The sequence below is a fragment of the Ischnura elegans genome, chromosome 2 (assembly GCF_921293095.1).
Source record: "Ischnura elegans chromosome 2, ioIscEleg1.1, whole genome shotgun sequence".
Taxonomy (NCBI): Eukaryota; Metazoa; Arthropoda; class Insecta; order Odonata; family Coenagrionidae; genus Ischnura; species Ischnura elegans.
In genome coordinates this window covers 139920622-139935847 of record NC_060247.1, presented here as the reverse complement: position 1 = coordinate 139935847, position 15226 = coordinate 139920622, and the positions used below count along the sequence as shown (strand labels likewise).

The 15226-nt window shown below is 40.5% G+C and overlaps 1 protein-coding gene across 1 annotated transcript in view; it reads left to right on the top strand.

The window, feature by feature from the left end:
* The first annotated feature begins 409 nt into the window (after positions 1-409).
* LOC124154693 overlaps positions 410-15226 on the top strand; it is an 80696-nt gene continuing 65879 nt past the window's right edge. Inside the window, exon 1 of the mRNA XM_046528575.1 lies at positions 410-898. Within this exon, the coding sequence (XP_046384531.1) occupies positions 424-898 (475 nt within the window). The 5' untranslated portion in view covers positions 410-423. The remainder of the gene's footprint in view (positions 899-15226) is intronic.

The following is a 15226-nucleotide window of genomic DNA, read 5'->3' as shown; positions in this document are numbered from 1 at the left end:
AAAATAAAGCCAGTAGAGTGGTTACGCGAGTGGAAGATAATTGCAATTTGCTCACCAATCCACCGCGAAAACATATGAGAGACCTGGGTGCGAACATTTTTTTGGACTGCGACTCAGTGATCCTGCTTGAGAGCAGAGAGGGTGGGTGACCTCTTGAGTGAGGAGGTCGCGGTGGGCAACACCGAACGACGACGGCGCCGCCGCCGGTCAAGGGAGGCTTCCAGCGACTCCACAGCCCAACCACCCCTTCCTCCCCCCACCCCAGCAGAGAGAGAGAGAGAGAAGTAGGCTGCGCCGGAACAAGGACGCGCCCCGGTGGGAGGGGTTGGGAGGGAGGGTAGATAGGGCGCAGGGGGGGATGGCAAGGCAAGAGGGAGGCCTCTCTCCACGCCGAACGCACTCACTCGGCTGCAACGGGCCACGATGGACGTGGCGTGGAAATCGTCGCCGCTCCTCATGATCGCGATCATCCTCGCCGCTCTCCTCGCCGCCGCTTCGGCGCAGGCACCGTCGGCGCAGGAGGTGGAGTCGGCGCAGGCGTTGGACGCCGAAGAGGAGGCGCGGCTCGCGCGGGAGTGGACCGAGTGCTTGGAAGACGTGCCGTCGTGCATCCGCGGCCGCGCGCTGCCTCTGTTGGACTCGGCGGTCGATGCGGGGACGAGCGAATTGATCCCGGGGCTCACGCTGGAGAGGGTATCGGCGCAGGGTGCGGAGGAGATGTCGGCGGAGGATGAGCCGTCTACGGGGCGGTCGGCGACCGGTGATGCGCTCTCCGAAGTGGCCACGCGTGTTCGGAGGTTCCTGAAGACGCACAGCCTCAAGGTGCAGCTGCCGAGGCTAATGGAAGGATTAAAACAAGAAGCGAGGGCGATTGGCTTCCCTACGGACCGCACCCTACGTGAGTTGAGAGAGCTCTCTTCGGGGAATTATAGCCTCAACAAGTTTCTCTTAACTTTTAAGAACCTCAGTCAAGTGAGGTGGGCGTTGGTGAAGACAGTAAAAACAGTTCTTTCAGAAAGTCAAAACACCTTCATTCCTTCTTTTCAATTCTGACTTAATATTTTCATCAAATTCAGCCATTAATATCATTAATTTATTGAAATGTTTATATTTAATTCTTAATAATTAGATAGTTTCCATTGGGATTTGAATTGCTACATAGAATCCAACTGACTAAATGGTGTCAGTAAAAAATCTTTATATCACTGTCCATAGAATAGATTTCAGCTAATATTTTTCTGTTTTCATAGTATAGTATTATATAAGCTGCTAAGAGTCATTGTGCCACTATCAGTAAGGACATTTTCGCTTGTACATCTGCCGCACTAACCTGGTTTGGGGTTTGCTTACCTCATCTTTACACCATACACAAGTTATCGCAACACGTAATGAGGTCATAGAATGACCAAAACTTACTGTATTCTAAAAACACTATATAAACACCCAGTTTTGGGCTTATAAAGTCATCATTAAGATCGCTAATATACCTGTTCCCCATGGTATACCTTATTAATTTAAATCTCACTTGTGTATTTTCCATGATCGATGAAAAAAATCTTAATATGAATATTTACAGCAAACATTAAACAATCCCATTATAAATCATGGAATAAAAAAAAACAGGATATGAGAATGCCGTAGGGGGATTTATCTCTTTCTGGCCTAGTTCAAACTCAATACTTTTATACTCGCAAAGCAGAATATTATCGCACTTCCATCGAGGCCGGGATCTAATGCGTTGAAATAAGGATTTCTATCATTTAAAAAATGTAATGGATCATTGTGGATGAAAGTGATTTCATTTCTCCGAAATATAATAAAAGTGCGTTTCTCCCTACGATAATCAGCCACAGAATAGTCACGTCGCCATCTCTTAGACAATCACTCATATTTCTTCACAGCTTATTCAGAGTGATCCCGATGTTTCCAGTTATCAGGGTAATCAGCTTACTCCGCATTACAGTGAGCCAGATCATAGACGGTGCCGTCATCTCCCAGATGGTTGCTCATCCTTACTCGCTTACTCCCCGAGTGAGCTTTCGCTGCCTGCTCGTTTATCCTCCTCCAATTCCCCTCCAGACCCCACTCCACTCAAGACGGAGACTCCCCTCTGCCTCGAAGGAAGGGGCGAGACGGGGAATTCCAACGCCCGACTTACCCAATTTCCAAACGCCTCTCCTCTCCTGATGTGACTGCCAAAGAGATACCGGGAGCAAAAGACACCTCGCTTCCATCCTACCCGCGCGCACGCCCTAACTGTCCCGCGATGCGCACTCTCGCATTCTGCTCGTCCACCATGCGCGCTGAATTCGCGCGCAATGTATAAAGAGAGAGATCTTCGTCGTCAATGACCTCAATGGCCTCATCTTGCGCTTCCATTCTTGATGACTATTCAAAGCAATCTGACGACTCGCGCACGGCTACACCTCCGTGTTTCGAGTTTCACGCGAGACGGAAGTCTTTGGGCATAGGACTACATATCGACTCATGTCCAAACCCGTTTCAGAGAATTTTGATGCATGCTAACACATAACACGCAATTTCAACAGTTAAAATAAATGCCAGTATCGTGGCATTGAGTGCAGGACGTTGCATATATTCCCAGTATATACAATGCGTAAATAACGAGGTACAGCATTGAAATAATATGAATGCGTTAGGTCATACCATTAGTAATTTTAATTTTGTTTAAAATCCACAGCTAACGCATGTTTCCCCTTAATATTCGAAGCGCTCTCCCGTCAGTGACACGAGTTTCGACTTTTTGTAAAATCCCTTTTAATTCGCCGTGAGTGATAGTACTTTCTGAGGCTGACTAGATAATTATCGATTGCAATACCCGTAGTGCTAAGCACGAGAAATTTCTCAAACTTGATCGCATCACTTCGAAGAAACAATATAAGTTCTCTATCGACCAGTAAAATGTGTACATTAATTTCATATTTCCTGAATCGGTTAAAAGTGGCAGAGTTGGATTTATTCATTTCCGAGAGAAGAGAGGAAGAAAGCAAGACCTCAGTGGAGATCTCTTGGGTTTCACAACGGCCTACGCTCTCTATTTCTTTTTCCAACGTTTCGACTCGCCCATCGTTTCAGGCATTCAAGTAAATTGGGGACCCTGATGGATGGGCGAGTCACTCAAGGAAATATTGGAAGAAAAATAAAGAACCCAACCCTGTGTCACACCCGAGAGATCCTCACCTACATTTCTCGCTGGGAAATCTCAAGGGATCACAATGTATAATCTGATTTTCTGCCGGTGCATTGAAGAGTTGAAATTTACTCGTGTGCCCCATCGGATTAAAACTTTAATCGTTTTCGACGTTTCGTCATGCAAATCGGTATCCATCCTCAGGCTTAATATTGAAATGGGAACGGGCCAGTACTTAAACCGGAGAGGATGTGGCTATTGACACCAGACTTTTGGAGCCGTGTATTTATTTCATAATAATCACTGGGAATGCAGCACGACTCGTGCTCAACACTGGAGAGGAGAAAAATTCTGACCCGAAAAGAGACCCAAATAGCTTATCCCCCCAATGACTGCTACGATTGTTCCCTTGGAGTTGATGATAGATGACCGAATACAAATTCCTCTTTCTCAGTGGATCAGTTGTTGCTGGAATTTAGAGGGATAACATGCTTAGTGGGGAGCGTGATAGCTAAGAGCGAATGGCAGCTCATTCAAGGCTCCCGGGATCAAATACCGAGTGAAGCCTTGGAACCCCCCACAAACTCAAACTATCGAAAAGCGAGGTGGACCATGGGAAGGAGCTGGTCCTATCCTTAATATGTTATGCGTACACCCGTGCGGGGTGTGGTCTACCCTTCCCTACCCTAACTAGCCTGCGGGATGATTCAATGCGTGACTATTCAACTTTCTAGTACTCCATGCGTAGTATTGTCAAATTTTATGATTACCGCATAAAATCCGAAAAAAATCGAATTCCAACTGTATAATGCCAAATGATAATCAATTTGAGTTAATGTTGGAAGTAATTTTTTTCGTCCAAATTAGGTACTTAAACATACAATGAAAATACTTCAAACTTTACTTATATTTTCATGAGAGATTAAATCATTAAATAAAATCACTGCAGCAAAACAGTGTTTAGAACTTTGATTATTATCGATAAATGAGAATCCCCTCAACAAAGCTTGATGCGGGTTGAACAAATATAAAAGAAATCACATACGCGAGAATATTTTATTCCGTACCTAAATTTTTGCCATGATTTCTCTGCAAAGGGAATAACTTCACTTAATGAGCATACTCATGGATCAAATTTGAAAGATAAAGCTTGAAAAGCTAATCTTCTGTTATACCTGCAGCAACGGACCCATTATTTGAGATTCATCCATAATGGGAGCCCAAGTACTCGGCCATCCATTTATTTTTCACATTCAATTTCAGCAGCGGTAATTTCACTGTACTCTTACGTTTTGTTCCGGGCAGTATCCCTACCTGAATACTTGTAAGATGAAACCCCTATCATGGGAAATTAAAGTAAAGAATAATTTGGACCAAGATAAAAATAGCACCTATGATGCTCCAAATTCTTTGAGAGATATTATCGTATTAAGAAGACTTTAGATTTGCATAAAATTAGGAAACGTATAGCTCTTCCTTTCCTCGGTTGATCTTCGGCCATTGGCAAGCATTTTCGCATTTAAACGTGGGTGAATTCAACGGTGTTACATAAAATATGGAGGAACAGCACGTCGTGGCAATTAATATTAAAGCTTACTTACCGTTGATGCCATTAGTTTTATATTGACGTGTTTCAGCGTTTCAGTGTCATAATGACTGCTGATGTCGGAAAACTAAGTAATTGAATCAAAATAGACAATTTTTTGTCAGTATAGTAGAAAAAATGATGGGAAAGTCTAAGGAAGGTGATAATTTTATAATTCACTCATTTTACCTTTGAATGATCATGTTTGAAATAAATATTCTAGTTTGTAATACATCAATAAATGTAAAATATAAAAAGTATGGAAATATTTACATAAATTTTGGGAATAATTACATAAAATGGCTGCAAATAACCTATTAAAAATCGTGTTCCGTGGATTAATTGGTGCGAAATTAAGATTTAATATCGATTATTAGTTCCAGCATCGAGTTTTTTTTGGGAGCCGTCTGATGGTGCGGTCTCGTTTTCGGTGTTAGCAGTCGCACCTCTCGTCCTATTCAACAAATCAATAGTTTCCACGGAAAATTTTCCGGATACATTACGTTAATTGCCTTTATCAGATAATAGATGCTTGCTGATCCAATAGCTTGAAATAATGAATATCTAAACCCATAGGTTGGAAGACGTTGAATTTCCAAAGGTGGCCAAATGGAAATGAGTTCATCATCACACATGATCTCAATTATTTGAGGATATAATCGCAGAATAGGCAGCAAGGCACCTCCAAGGATTCAATGAAAGTTCTTTTAAGCGCAAAAATTCGATGAATAAAAGGTCACGGAAACTGAAAGAATTGACTTTTTTGGGCTCAGCAATATGTTTGAAAAAGCACGATAGGGGTTTTATAAATAGTTGCATCGTTAGTTTCATGCTGTGAAACCTGGGTCGTGATTTTTCAAATATATTATTTAACATAGCAAAAAATATTCTTCAATTTTCCATAACGGATAGGTTCCAAAAGCCTGAAATCATTAGGGCAAAAATTATTTGCCTTGACCGGAATTTGAACCCAAGCCTCCCGTCGACCTTATGTGCATACATGCACAACATGCACACGGCCTCCTCAACTGTTAATTATTATCAGAAGATGCGAATTAAATGTTGTGGCTTCATTTGTACACGCGTATTAAACGTGCCACATAAACGTGTTACGATTTCTTCTCGGCGCTGTGGCCACCGTTTCCTGGGAACAGTCCCCTGGAAATGGCTTCGAAGTGAGAGCCAGCTCAGCCGAAGTGAGCCTGGCGTTGGGATGGCGAGTGGCGACCGATCCGCGGATCCGCTACTGGTCCGTCCTGTTCCTTCCACTCGGCAAAGCGTCTCTTCTTCGGATCGTTTGTAGGTTGTCTTGCCTTCCGCTCCACTTCTGCCTTGTTTCTCGCCTTGGTGTCGCCGATCTGCGCTCACTTTTATCGAGCATTTTCCCCGATTTCTCAACGTCACCACCATCCCATTTCTCCTAGATGAGATGATAGCAATAAATAACGCAGGGTCGTCAGGGAACTTGTTGGGGTCGGTGCACTTGTTGAAAGGAAATCGGCGCCGGTGCTGTCGGGGGGTGTGGAATGTATGAAGAGTGTCTCTCCCGGCATAGGTGGGGTCTGAATGTTTCGTCGCCAGCGTTACGAAGAGCGCGTCCCTCATCATCTTTACCATTACATCAAGACTTTCCTGAAAAACATGAGCGACGTGCCCTCCGAAACGTCGACGACATTGGAGATCTTAACCCGGACGTAATTGAATTCTCCCAAAGTGAGGTGGGTTTAGGGGGATTTACATGAAATATGTAGAAAGCTCTGTGCAAATTCCTGAGTTTTGTGAATTTTTAAAGCGTGAAATATGAAAGAAATGCGTAAGAATAAGCGTAGTGCTGCGTAAATCTTCACTCTCAGCATCTTATCTTTTTTCGAAACGATATGAATTTCCTCCACCGAGGGGAGTGCATCGAGACACGTGGTCCAGACCGGGCCTGAAGCTATCCTACTCCACTGCCCCCAATCCTTATTTTTATGGATAAGTTGGTTCCTCTTCATGTCGCCTCTGATTCCAGTCCGGTTCTTGGAATCGGCTCTCCTTTCAGGTTCCCAATCGAATATTTCATTTTCACTGCTTTATATTCAGAAGATATCAATTTGGCTATGATATTAGAAAAACAGTACGGAATATAATACCAAGTAATATTAAAATGATGGCATCAATCAAATCTCACTGTTTTGAGATTGCAATAATCATTAAACAAAGTAAAGTCCTTCAAACTGGGTTTGCGATATCATTTCGGTTGAGGTTGATTGTGGCTTCAGTTACGAGTCGGGTTCTGATCCAAAGAACCGGCAAAACCAAGAACCGGCAAAACCAAGAATCAAACACACCCAGTGGCGTAAGTAGGAATATGCTTCAGGGGGGATGTGGGGGCTTTGAGGGGGGATGAGGGAGGTTAGTCGGGGTTACCCCCCCCCCCCCCAGGAAACGGGGATTCCAGGAAAAGTTTTGAAAAATAACATGCCTGAAAATGCTTTGTACATCATTTTGGCACTTAAAATTTAACTTTTATCAGATGCAGTTATGATGCATCAAATCCAGACAAGATTTTCATATAATTTTTTGAATTCTCAGAGGTATTGGGGGTTACATCCCCTCATCACCCCCCCATTGTTACACCACTGAACACACCTATCCCTATTGATATTATCCGAAGGGTTTCAACGCGTCAGCGCTATCGTAAGGACAACTGATGTCCGAAAACTGGTCAAGTCACACACGAAAGGCCACTTATATCGTGAAGATAGGACGAAAGAAAAAGTATGGGGACGTTATAATGATCCCGTAGGCCAACCACGTCGAGTTCTTACTGTCAGCGCCCATGTCTACGGGCGACCTTAACTTGAGCTATCATAAGTGTTTTTAATTAAGGAAATACGAATTGCTCAAATTTTGACTACAACCTGCCTCATTGATTTCTTGTGAATCATTTGATGAGTTACTATCATATGAAAATCAGATGATCCACAAAAACTATTTGCTCCGATTAAATAAAGTTATTCCTAACGGTACATAAAGTTCTTGCTGATACATTAAAAATTGTAAAAGTCTTTATTGGCGAACCAACTCTTGAGTGAAAGGATATTTTTAATGAGGTGAAACACTCAAAAATACTCGAAACAATTTGTGATTTAGCGAACAGCATTTCTAAGAATTAGTAAACCAATGTGCATCGATAATATTTCTCGATAAATATGCTATTGCATTTGGGGTGTTCTTAACTTTATTTTCTGCCATAATTGGACCCTCGAGAAACTGAAATTTTTAGTAAGCAATCAGATTGATGGAATAAGAAATATATATGATCCGTTACACGCACTATTTAAATGTCATACTTACTAAAGTCCAAAATGTTTTGCTCTTGATAGATTTAGAATTGAAATTGTACAAAGTTAATTATTCACAGTTGCATTTTGCTCCAGAGAAAAATTTAAACTCATCGAAAGTGAATCTCTCATAAGAACTAAATTCACAATTGCGAAGACTTTAAATAGACTCTAGCCATATCTGAAGGAGTCTTTGCTCCCATAGCTTAAGGAAGTTTACAGGCTTAGATTTTAAGCTAATAATTACCTGATGTACCATTAAAAATATTTATATACGCTTAGACGCTTAATCAACCATTAATGTAAGGAGAGTGATTAGGCTTAAAGACATGTGGCGGCAAGAAATGAATAGTTAATTGAAATGAATTACGGTTTTATAATTTAAGAATAAAGATATAAATAAATCAATATCACTGTAAATAAAATAATCAAAAATAGGTAAATGAGAGGCAAAATTCGTTTATGGATTATGGAATCTCTGTTGGGGCCACTTAAAAGTGCATACGATCTTTTAAGGTTTACAGATATCGATCTTACATTAGGTTTACCTCCACAAATCCTAATACCAGTCTTACTATATATCGATATATTTCAACTTACGTATAAATGATTTAGTGGCGCTAGTTTTTCTATGTTACAATGTAACTGGTTCCAAGCAATAATTCCTTGATTGCATAAATAGGCGCTGATAGTCCTCAACCTTAACCTTTTCTCATAGAAAACCTAAAAAATTATTCCCACCCACAACTGATTGCTCTCTGAAATCTACTCCCCCACACAAAATTGGAAATGTATGGATTTTGAATTTCTCTCTGTAGCAATAACATTTCTGGCCTTTATAATAACTGGTACATCCAAACTTAGTGTTCTACTCATCCTTTGAGAACATCAAATGCTGTAAGCTAGCTTCTTTCATACTCACGCAAGTAGCTGAAAAGAAATTAACTGAAAATACTAAAGTTATTAGGCCAGACAGAGACGATAAAATAAGAGAGATAGTCACCATTGGAAATCGTTTATCCCTTGAGCAATGAGGGACTTTAAAAACAGGCTAATTGGAGCTCCGTTGTCACATAAATTACATTCGCACCTTATTTTCTTATGTCGTCAAGGACTCTTGTTTCAACACCCCCCTCCATGACAACATTGAGGCCGCTTGCGAGACTTTTACATTAAGAATTTCCGCTGTTTGTACCGATAAAACCAATTAATGTGAGCCACAATAATGGTAAATCAGCGAATGCAAAGCAATCTCTTCTCGTGCATAACCTAAAAATGATATCATTCGAGAGAGCGTGACTTTCTCCCACGATAACCGTCGAAGGTAATATTTTCTGGGAAGAGATTTTGTGGTGGCAATAGCATTTCCGTGCCTCTCGTGTTTTGCGTCGAAGTTACAATCCGAAGAGCACTTAACATTCTCCATCGCTTCCCACTGACCACCCGTGCTCCAGTGACCTATATCGTGACCGGATGCCGGAATGCGCTACTCCATTATTTTTGGGAGCCTCGGGCAAGCACCTGCGTCGATGCAAAGAAGTACCGGTTTTGGGGATGTTCCGGTCACTTTTTTCTTCGTCTGGCGACCGACTCGTTTTCACCATCCTCACCTTTGACACACTTTCAACGTGGACGCCGTAAAAACCACCGAACGCACCGCCGAAATCTGCGAGCGGTCATCTTCCCGCCCACGCGTAGTCCCCAGGGAAACATCCTAATTAACGGAAAATCCCGTATTCTGAGGGCGATCTGGCGATGTGTTCTCATAAATTTACTGTCCTTAATTATGTGAAAAAGCATTCATTCAAATACAGAGAACCGCGGTATTTGATGAGAGATAACAGATTTCCTGAGATAAGGATATATGATTAGCGGGAATTCCTTTTTTCGTTTAATTATGTCCAAAGAATATCTTCAGTTTCCGTAAGTAAGTTTAGGAAAATTCGGTACAAAATATTCATTCCATTTTGAATAATAAAAGATATTTTAGGCTTCACCAATTAACTATGGACTAATGTTGCGGTTAAAAATGAGAACTTTTCAGCTTCCTAACCAAAATTTCAGCTTACAATAATTACTGGCCAATGAGGTTAAGATTAAATTTAACCGATAGATTTTGGCCATTCTCGATGGACACAAGTCATTACTAGTAAAATGGAAATAAGCTCGTAAGTAACTACTGTATAAAAAAGTTTACTACAGCCTTTTTAAAAGTTCCGTGGTAAATATATATTCATCATAGAGCATAAGACGACTCGTCATCTTTTATTCAAAGAGCCAGCGCAAAAGATGACAAGCAGTCTCTTCAGCAATAAGTACCGTTTTTAAATCAAGATCGTTTTGGAAATCGCCTGAGAAAAATCACTGAAACTCCCCACGATTTGGACGGCGCAGTCCGGAAATACAAAATACCAAATCCTTTTTATTGGAAACCCCAGCCACTGGGGTCTTGGGCCAACTCGGAAAGAGAGCGTATGTTGCGAAGGAAAGAAATTCCCGGGGAGGGGGGGGGGGAAGAGGGCGCGTAGACACGGAGGAAGAAAGCGAGGGGAGGAGACGTGTTTCCGAGAGAAATGAGTGTTTATCATGAGAAATTAGTTATTCATGAATTATGAAATATTTCTTTGGGGAAATGAATTTTATAACGATTGTCGTAGCCTCGAGAAATTGGCATCTATTCAGGATTGATTTTTCTTTCACTAGAGTTTATCTTTCCTTCTAATAAAAAAAATAAAGCTTCGATGCCTAATAAGACATTTTTTAGCCAACTTAAATGACTATCTATGATAATTATCCCATTTTCAATAAGTTATGGCCGACATTTAATTGATCGTTTTGCTTAATTCGCAGGTAGGATTAAGGTAAGAATTAATAGGTAAGAAACCGAAAGGCACAGAAGAATGGACAGATAGAGTTTTGAGATGAGAGTTCTTTGCTACCATATGTAGGTAATATATACTGCGTCAAAATTTATCCCATACGTATGCACTGCATTATCTCAGAGGATGCCGTTGCAAGAATGTATTCACGTCTTTAAAAACATGAAAATTAACTCCACTCTCCATACAGACATGTTTTTAATAGGCTGCAACTACACATATAATTTAGGCTTAACATCAACGTCTTTACACATACACGTATGCTACAATACCGCGATTAAAATTTGAAGCTCTATTTAAAAAGAAGGAAATGAAAATTCGATATTCAAACAATTGGAAGTATTTTTTACTCTTTTCTCTCGTGGTATTCCATATTCGCTACATTTAGGTGTTGCATTAATTATTTTCTTATTCAAACGTTGCACTCACTCTCGAATAATTACAAGCATGTTATCATCAAGTTGCGGTATGAGTTAAAACCTCCGAAGAGAAGAAAATCCGAAAGCCAATGGAATGAAAATTGGAAAGAAATTACTCCACGCCGCGATCATACATTCACGGAAATACCTTGACTGTTTTTATGAAAGCTTATTTCGGAGGTAAATTATGTAGTATTTTTACTGTTTTCTCTTTATGAATACATCTTTACTTAGAGAGTGATTACTAACTGGCGAGGGATAAATATTAGTAAGATGCAATGACAGCAGGCAATGCTTACTTGGAAAATTCTTCTCTGTGTCTTCTGTGTGATTTTCAAATCGGACGAGAAAAGTGTTATGAATTCTGAATTAATTATTTTGGTCTCATTAGAAATAACATTTATGCATATTAATCATAGTAAAATTACGTCTTACATCTTAAACTGTTCATCATCTTTTCACAATCACAAAATTTCACAATCTCCTCATATGAATCTTTTACTACTAGCTAGGTCTTACCTAGAAAGTAAACCCAGAAGGTAGTTATGACAGCAGATACGCTTGACCTAGGGTAATTGGGGCAGGAAAAATTCATAACTCCCGTAAGAAAAGCCGTTGGTAATTTTGAAGCCAACAGCGTGTTTACTTCCTTATTGAGTAGACCTAGTAGTAATTTTGCACTAGCCTTCTCTGTTGGAATATCTCAGCTAAGAGAATCATAATCCGTTGAAAAAAATATACAGGTTTTACGGCTTGAAATTGCGCATCTGAGACTAACGGCTCTTAAATTGAGATTTTTTTGTCTTTCAGATAAACGTGTGCGAAATCCGTTACGCTGTTCTGGCATGTATTTATGCAGCAGATAAACACGAAAGATGGTTAAACAGCAAAAGTATATCGAAGGCTAAGTTCTAACAACACGTATCTCAAAAATGGCAACTTTTCAAGAGGCCAAAAAAAACGATTAATTTTTTTTACTTGTACACTGAAATTAAAAACCAAAAGTTCATAAAACTGAAGAAGAATCATTCATCTGCAATCAAAGAGCTGTTTCTGCTTGAATTTAATTTTTTAAATGTTATCGCACTTTGTTTAAGATACCAGTCTTAAATCGGCCGCATTTGAGATACGTGTTGTTACACAAAAAATAAATGGTTTAAAATCTTAAATAAAATTAGTATATTCATTAATTTAACGACCTTCATTCATTTCACCGCTTCCATCGCTTTTTAATCTGTTTTCAACATTTTCCTCAACACGAAGATGAGAGCAGAATGATTCATTTGTCATCAATCAATTTGATTTCAATTCAAAGTTTGTGATTTCCACTGAAGTTGTGAAAACTGACATTTCAGTGACATTACGCACGTAGTTTCATTCTCTTCTAATTAATATTCAACATTAACATAATGTTATTCCTGAAGACGTCTATTTTATCTGGTATAGAGTTTCTGCACCAGCAGCGAATAGTACTTTAAAAGGAAAAAACTGTATATATTGTATAATCTTGAATACATCGAAATATCGATTTACAGCCCTAATTTTAGTTCATTTCCACTTAAAATGTGAATCACTGTACCGTCAGCGTCGCGAATATCGAAAACCGAAGTGAATACGCGGAGGGCGACAGCGTATTTTGTGTCCCATTGCAGAATCCTCGTATTGTAGTCAAATGGCGTCGACTCCATGGGGCTTGAGGGGGCCCAAGCCCCCTCAAAAATTCGTTGTGGGTGTGAGGGAAAAATGTGTCCAGATATCGAGATTCGAGTTATCAGGGTTCTAATGTTGATCATATGGCTCTTCTAAGATACTTAAAAAACTTAAGACTCACCACTTAAAAAATTTCTTGGGGCAAATCCCCAGTTTGAGCCCCCCCCAATATTTTTTCTAAGTCGGTATCCCTGATTGTAGTGGATGCAATTTGAGGAGCGCTCGCTTCCCTCCACCCGTCTTCCTGTGTGGGTCGCTGGCCGAACGTCCTTCGCTCGCTTCGATCGCAGCGACAGCGGCGAGCGAGCGAATGAGGAGAGCGGCCTTCCGCGACCTTGAAGGCTGGCACACTGACCCCTCGGCGAACGCTCCCTCGGAATAAATAAACGCCACCCTTACAGAATGCGCGCCGCTCAGACTCCTGCCCCGCTATTTGCTCGCGTTACGTAAAGAGAGAAACGCTAGCAGGATGAAACACCTCAAGATGTCCTCACGCTTCTCGTGTCTTCAATTTAGGGTAGGGTAGAATTCAAGCGATCGGTGAAGACTATTAGTTGAGTTTTACATTTCTTAAAACCTTGGTTAAATGTTCACAGTAAGTTTAGAAAAAATGAAACCGATATCCTTCATGCTTTGAGTGTAGGTTTAGGCCTAGTTGCCCTGATGACTCTGAATTGAGAGGAAAGGGATGCATTTATATTTAAAAACACTAATTGCTGAACGGACTAAAGATTAAGACAAAGTTGAGCGAAACGATTGAAATAAGTATTCGTCTTTTTGCTTTATATATTTGCTTTTTGCTGAATAACCACCAAATATTCCGAGTGTAAGTAATTTAAAAAAAGGAAAATAAGTAAATGTCTGCACGGGATTCGATGTGAGTAAACTTCTCTCGGGTTTCCCACCGGGTTAAAGGCTTCATAATGGCCGACGTTTCGAGCTCCGACTCGGCGCTCATCATCAGGGCTACTGGATGCTGTGATGCAGACAGCACTAAGTGGCCGCGCCGAAGGCGCGTCTGCAGGAGCTGTACCGGTGAGTCAACCTCACCACAACCAGCCAGTTGACAATAGTTGAAAAAATGGCGCATGTGTATCGTTGTCAGTGTAAATGTTGTTTGTGAGAATAAGAAAAACAGAAGATGACAATACAGAGCTTGAGCACTGATGAGTGATTAGTTAATCTTTTTATATTTTTTTTCTTTGTTTTAATTTTTTTATATTTTTTTTTGAAGGCCCTTTTCTTAATATTTATATGTTTTTTTTATTATTGATATTTTATATTTTATTATTATATATATTTTTTTTTTTTTCTGTTGGGCTTGATTATTGCTCCCAAAAAGTAGGGATCAATGTTAGTACTTGCGAAAAAAATATCAGAATGCATAATTGATAAAGAAAGACATACGAAAGACTCATAGAAGAGAATAAAAGGCAGTGTATTGTGTATTATTTTGTCTGTATAAATTGTGTTAAGAATGCCATCAGCCTGGACATCTACACTATTACGGGCCTTGGAGTGCAAGAAGTTGGTTTAGGAGAAAGCTTTTTTTTTCAATGACTGTGCTCAGGGAAGCGAGTTGTGATGAGATGTTGGAGAACCAGCTGGACAATTCACTATTTTCATTTGGTGATTGAGGAGCATCAGTTAATGATGGAAATTCTGATTGGTTTAGGGAGTTTGTAGTGGCGGCGTAAGATCTATTGGGAGGGGGAGGTGCCCGAGCGGCATTACGTCTAGCAACCATGGCGGCTTTGGCCTCTTTATGTTTAATGCATCCGCGATAGTTCGCTGGATGATCGCCCCCGCATAGGGCACATTTAGCCGGAACTTGATCTGATTTTTTGCAAACTGAGAAAAAGTGGTCTTCGCCACAGCGGACACACTTAGGAGGAAGGTTGCAGTGATTTTTTGTATGGCCAATGCCTTGGCAGCGGTAGCATTGGACGGGAATAGCTGGTTTTTTATAATCTGTGATTGAAATTTTTAGACCGGCAACATAGTGAACATTAAAAAATGACTGAAGGTCAATAGAAGGATCGGTGGTTACATGGCAGATACCAGTAGGGTAAGATTTTACTGAATTGATACCATTATCTTTCTGGGTTTTAGAGGGACGAGTTGACTTGATACGTTTGACGGAGAGAACTGGAAAG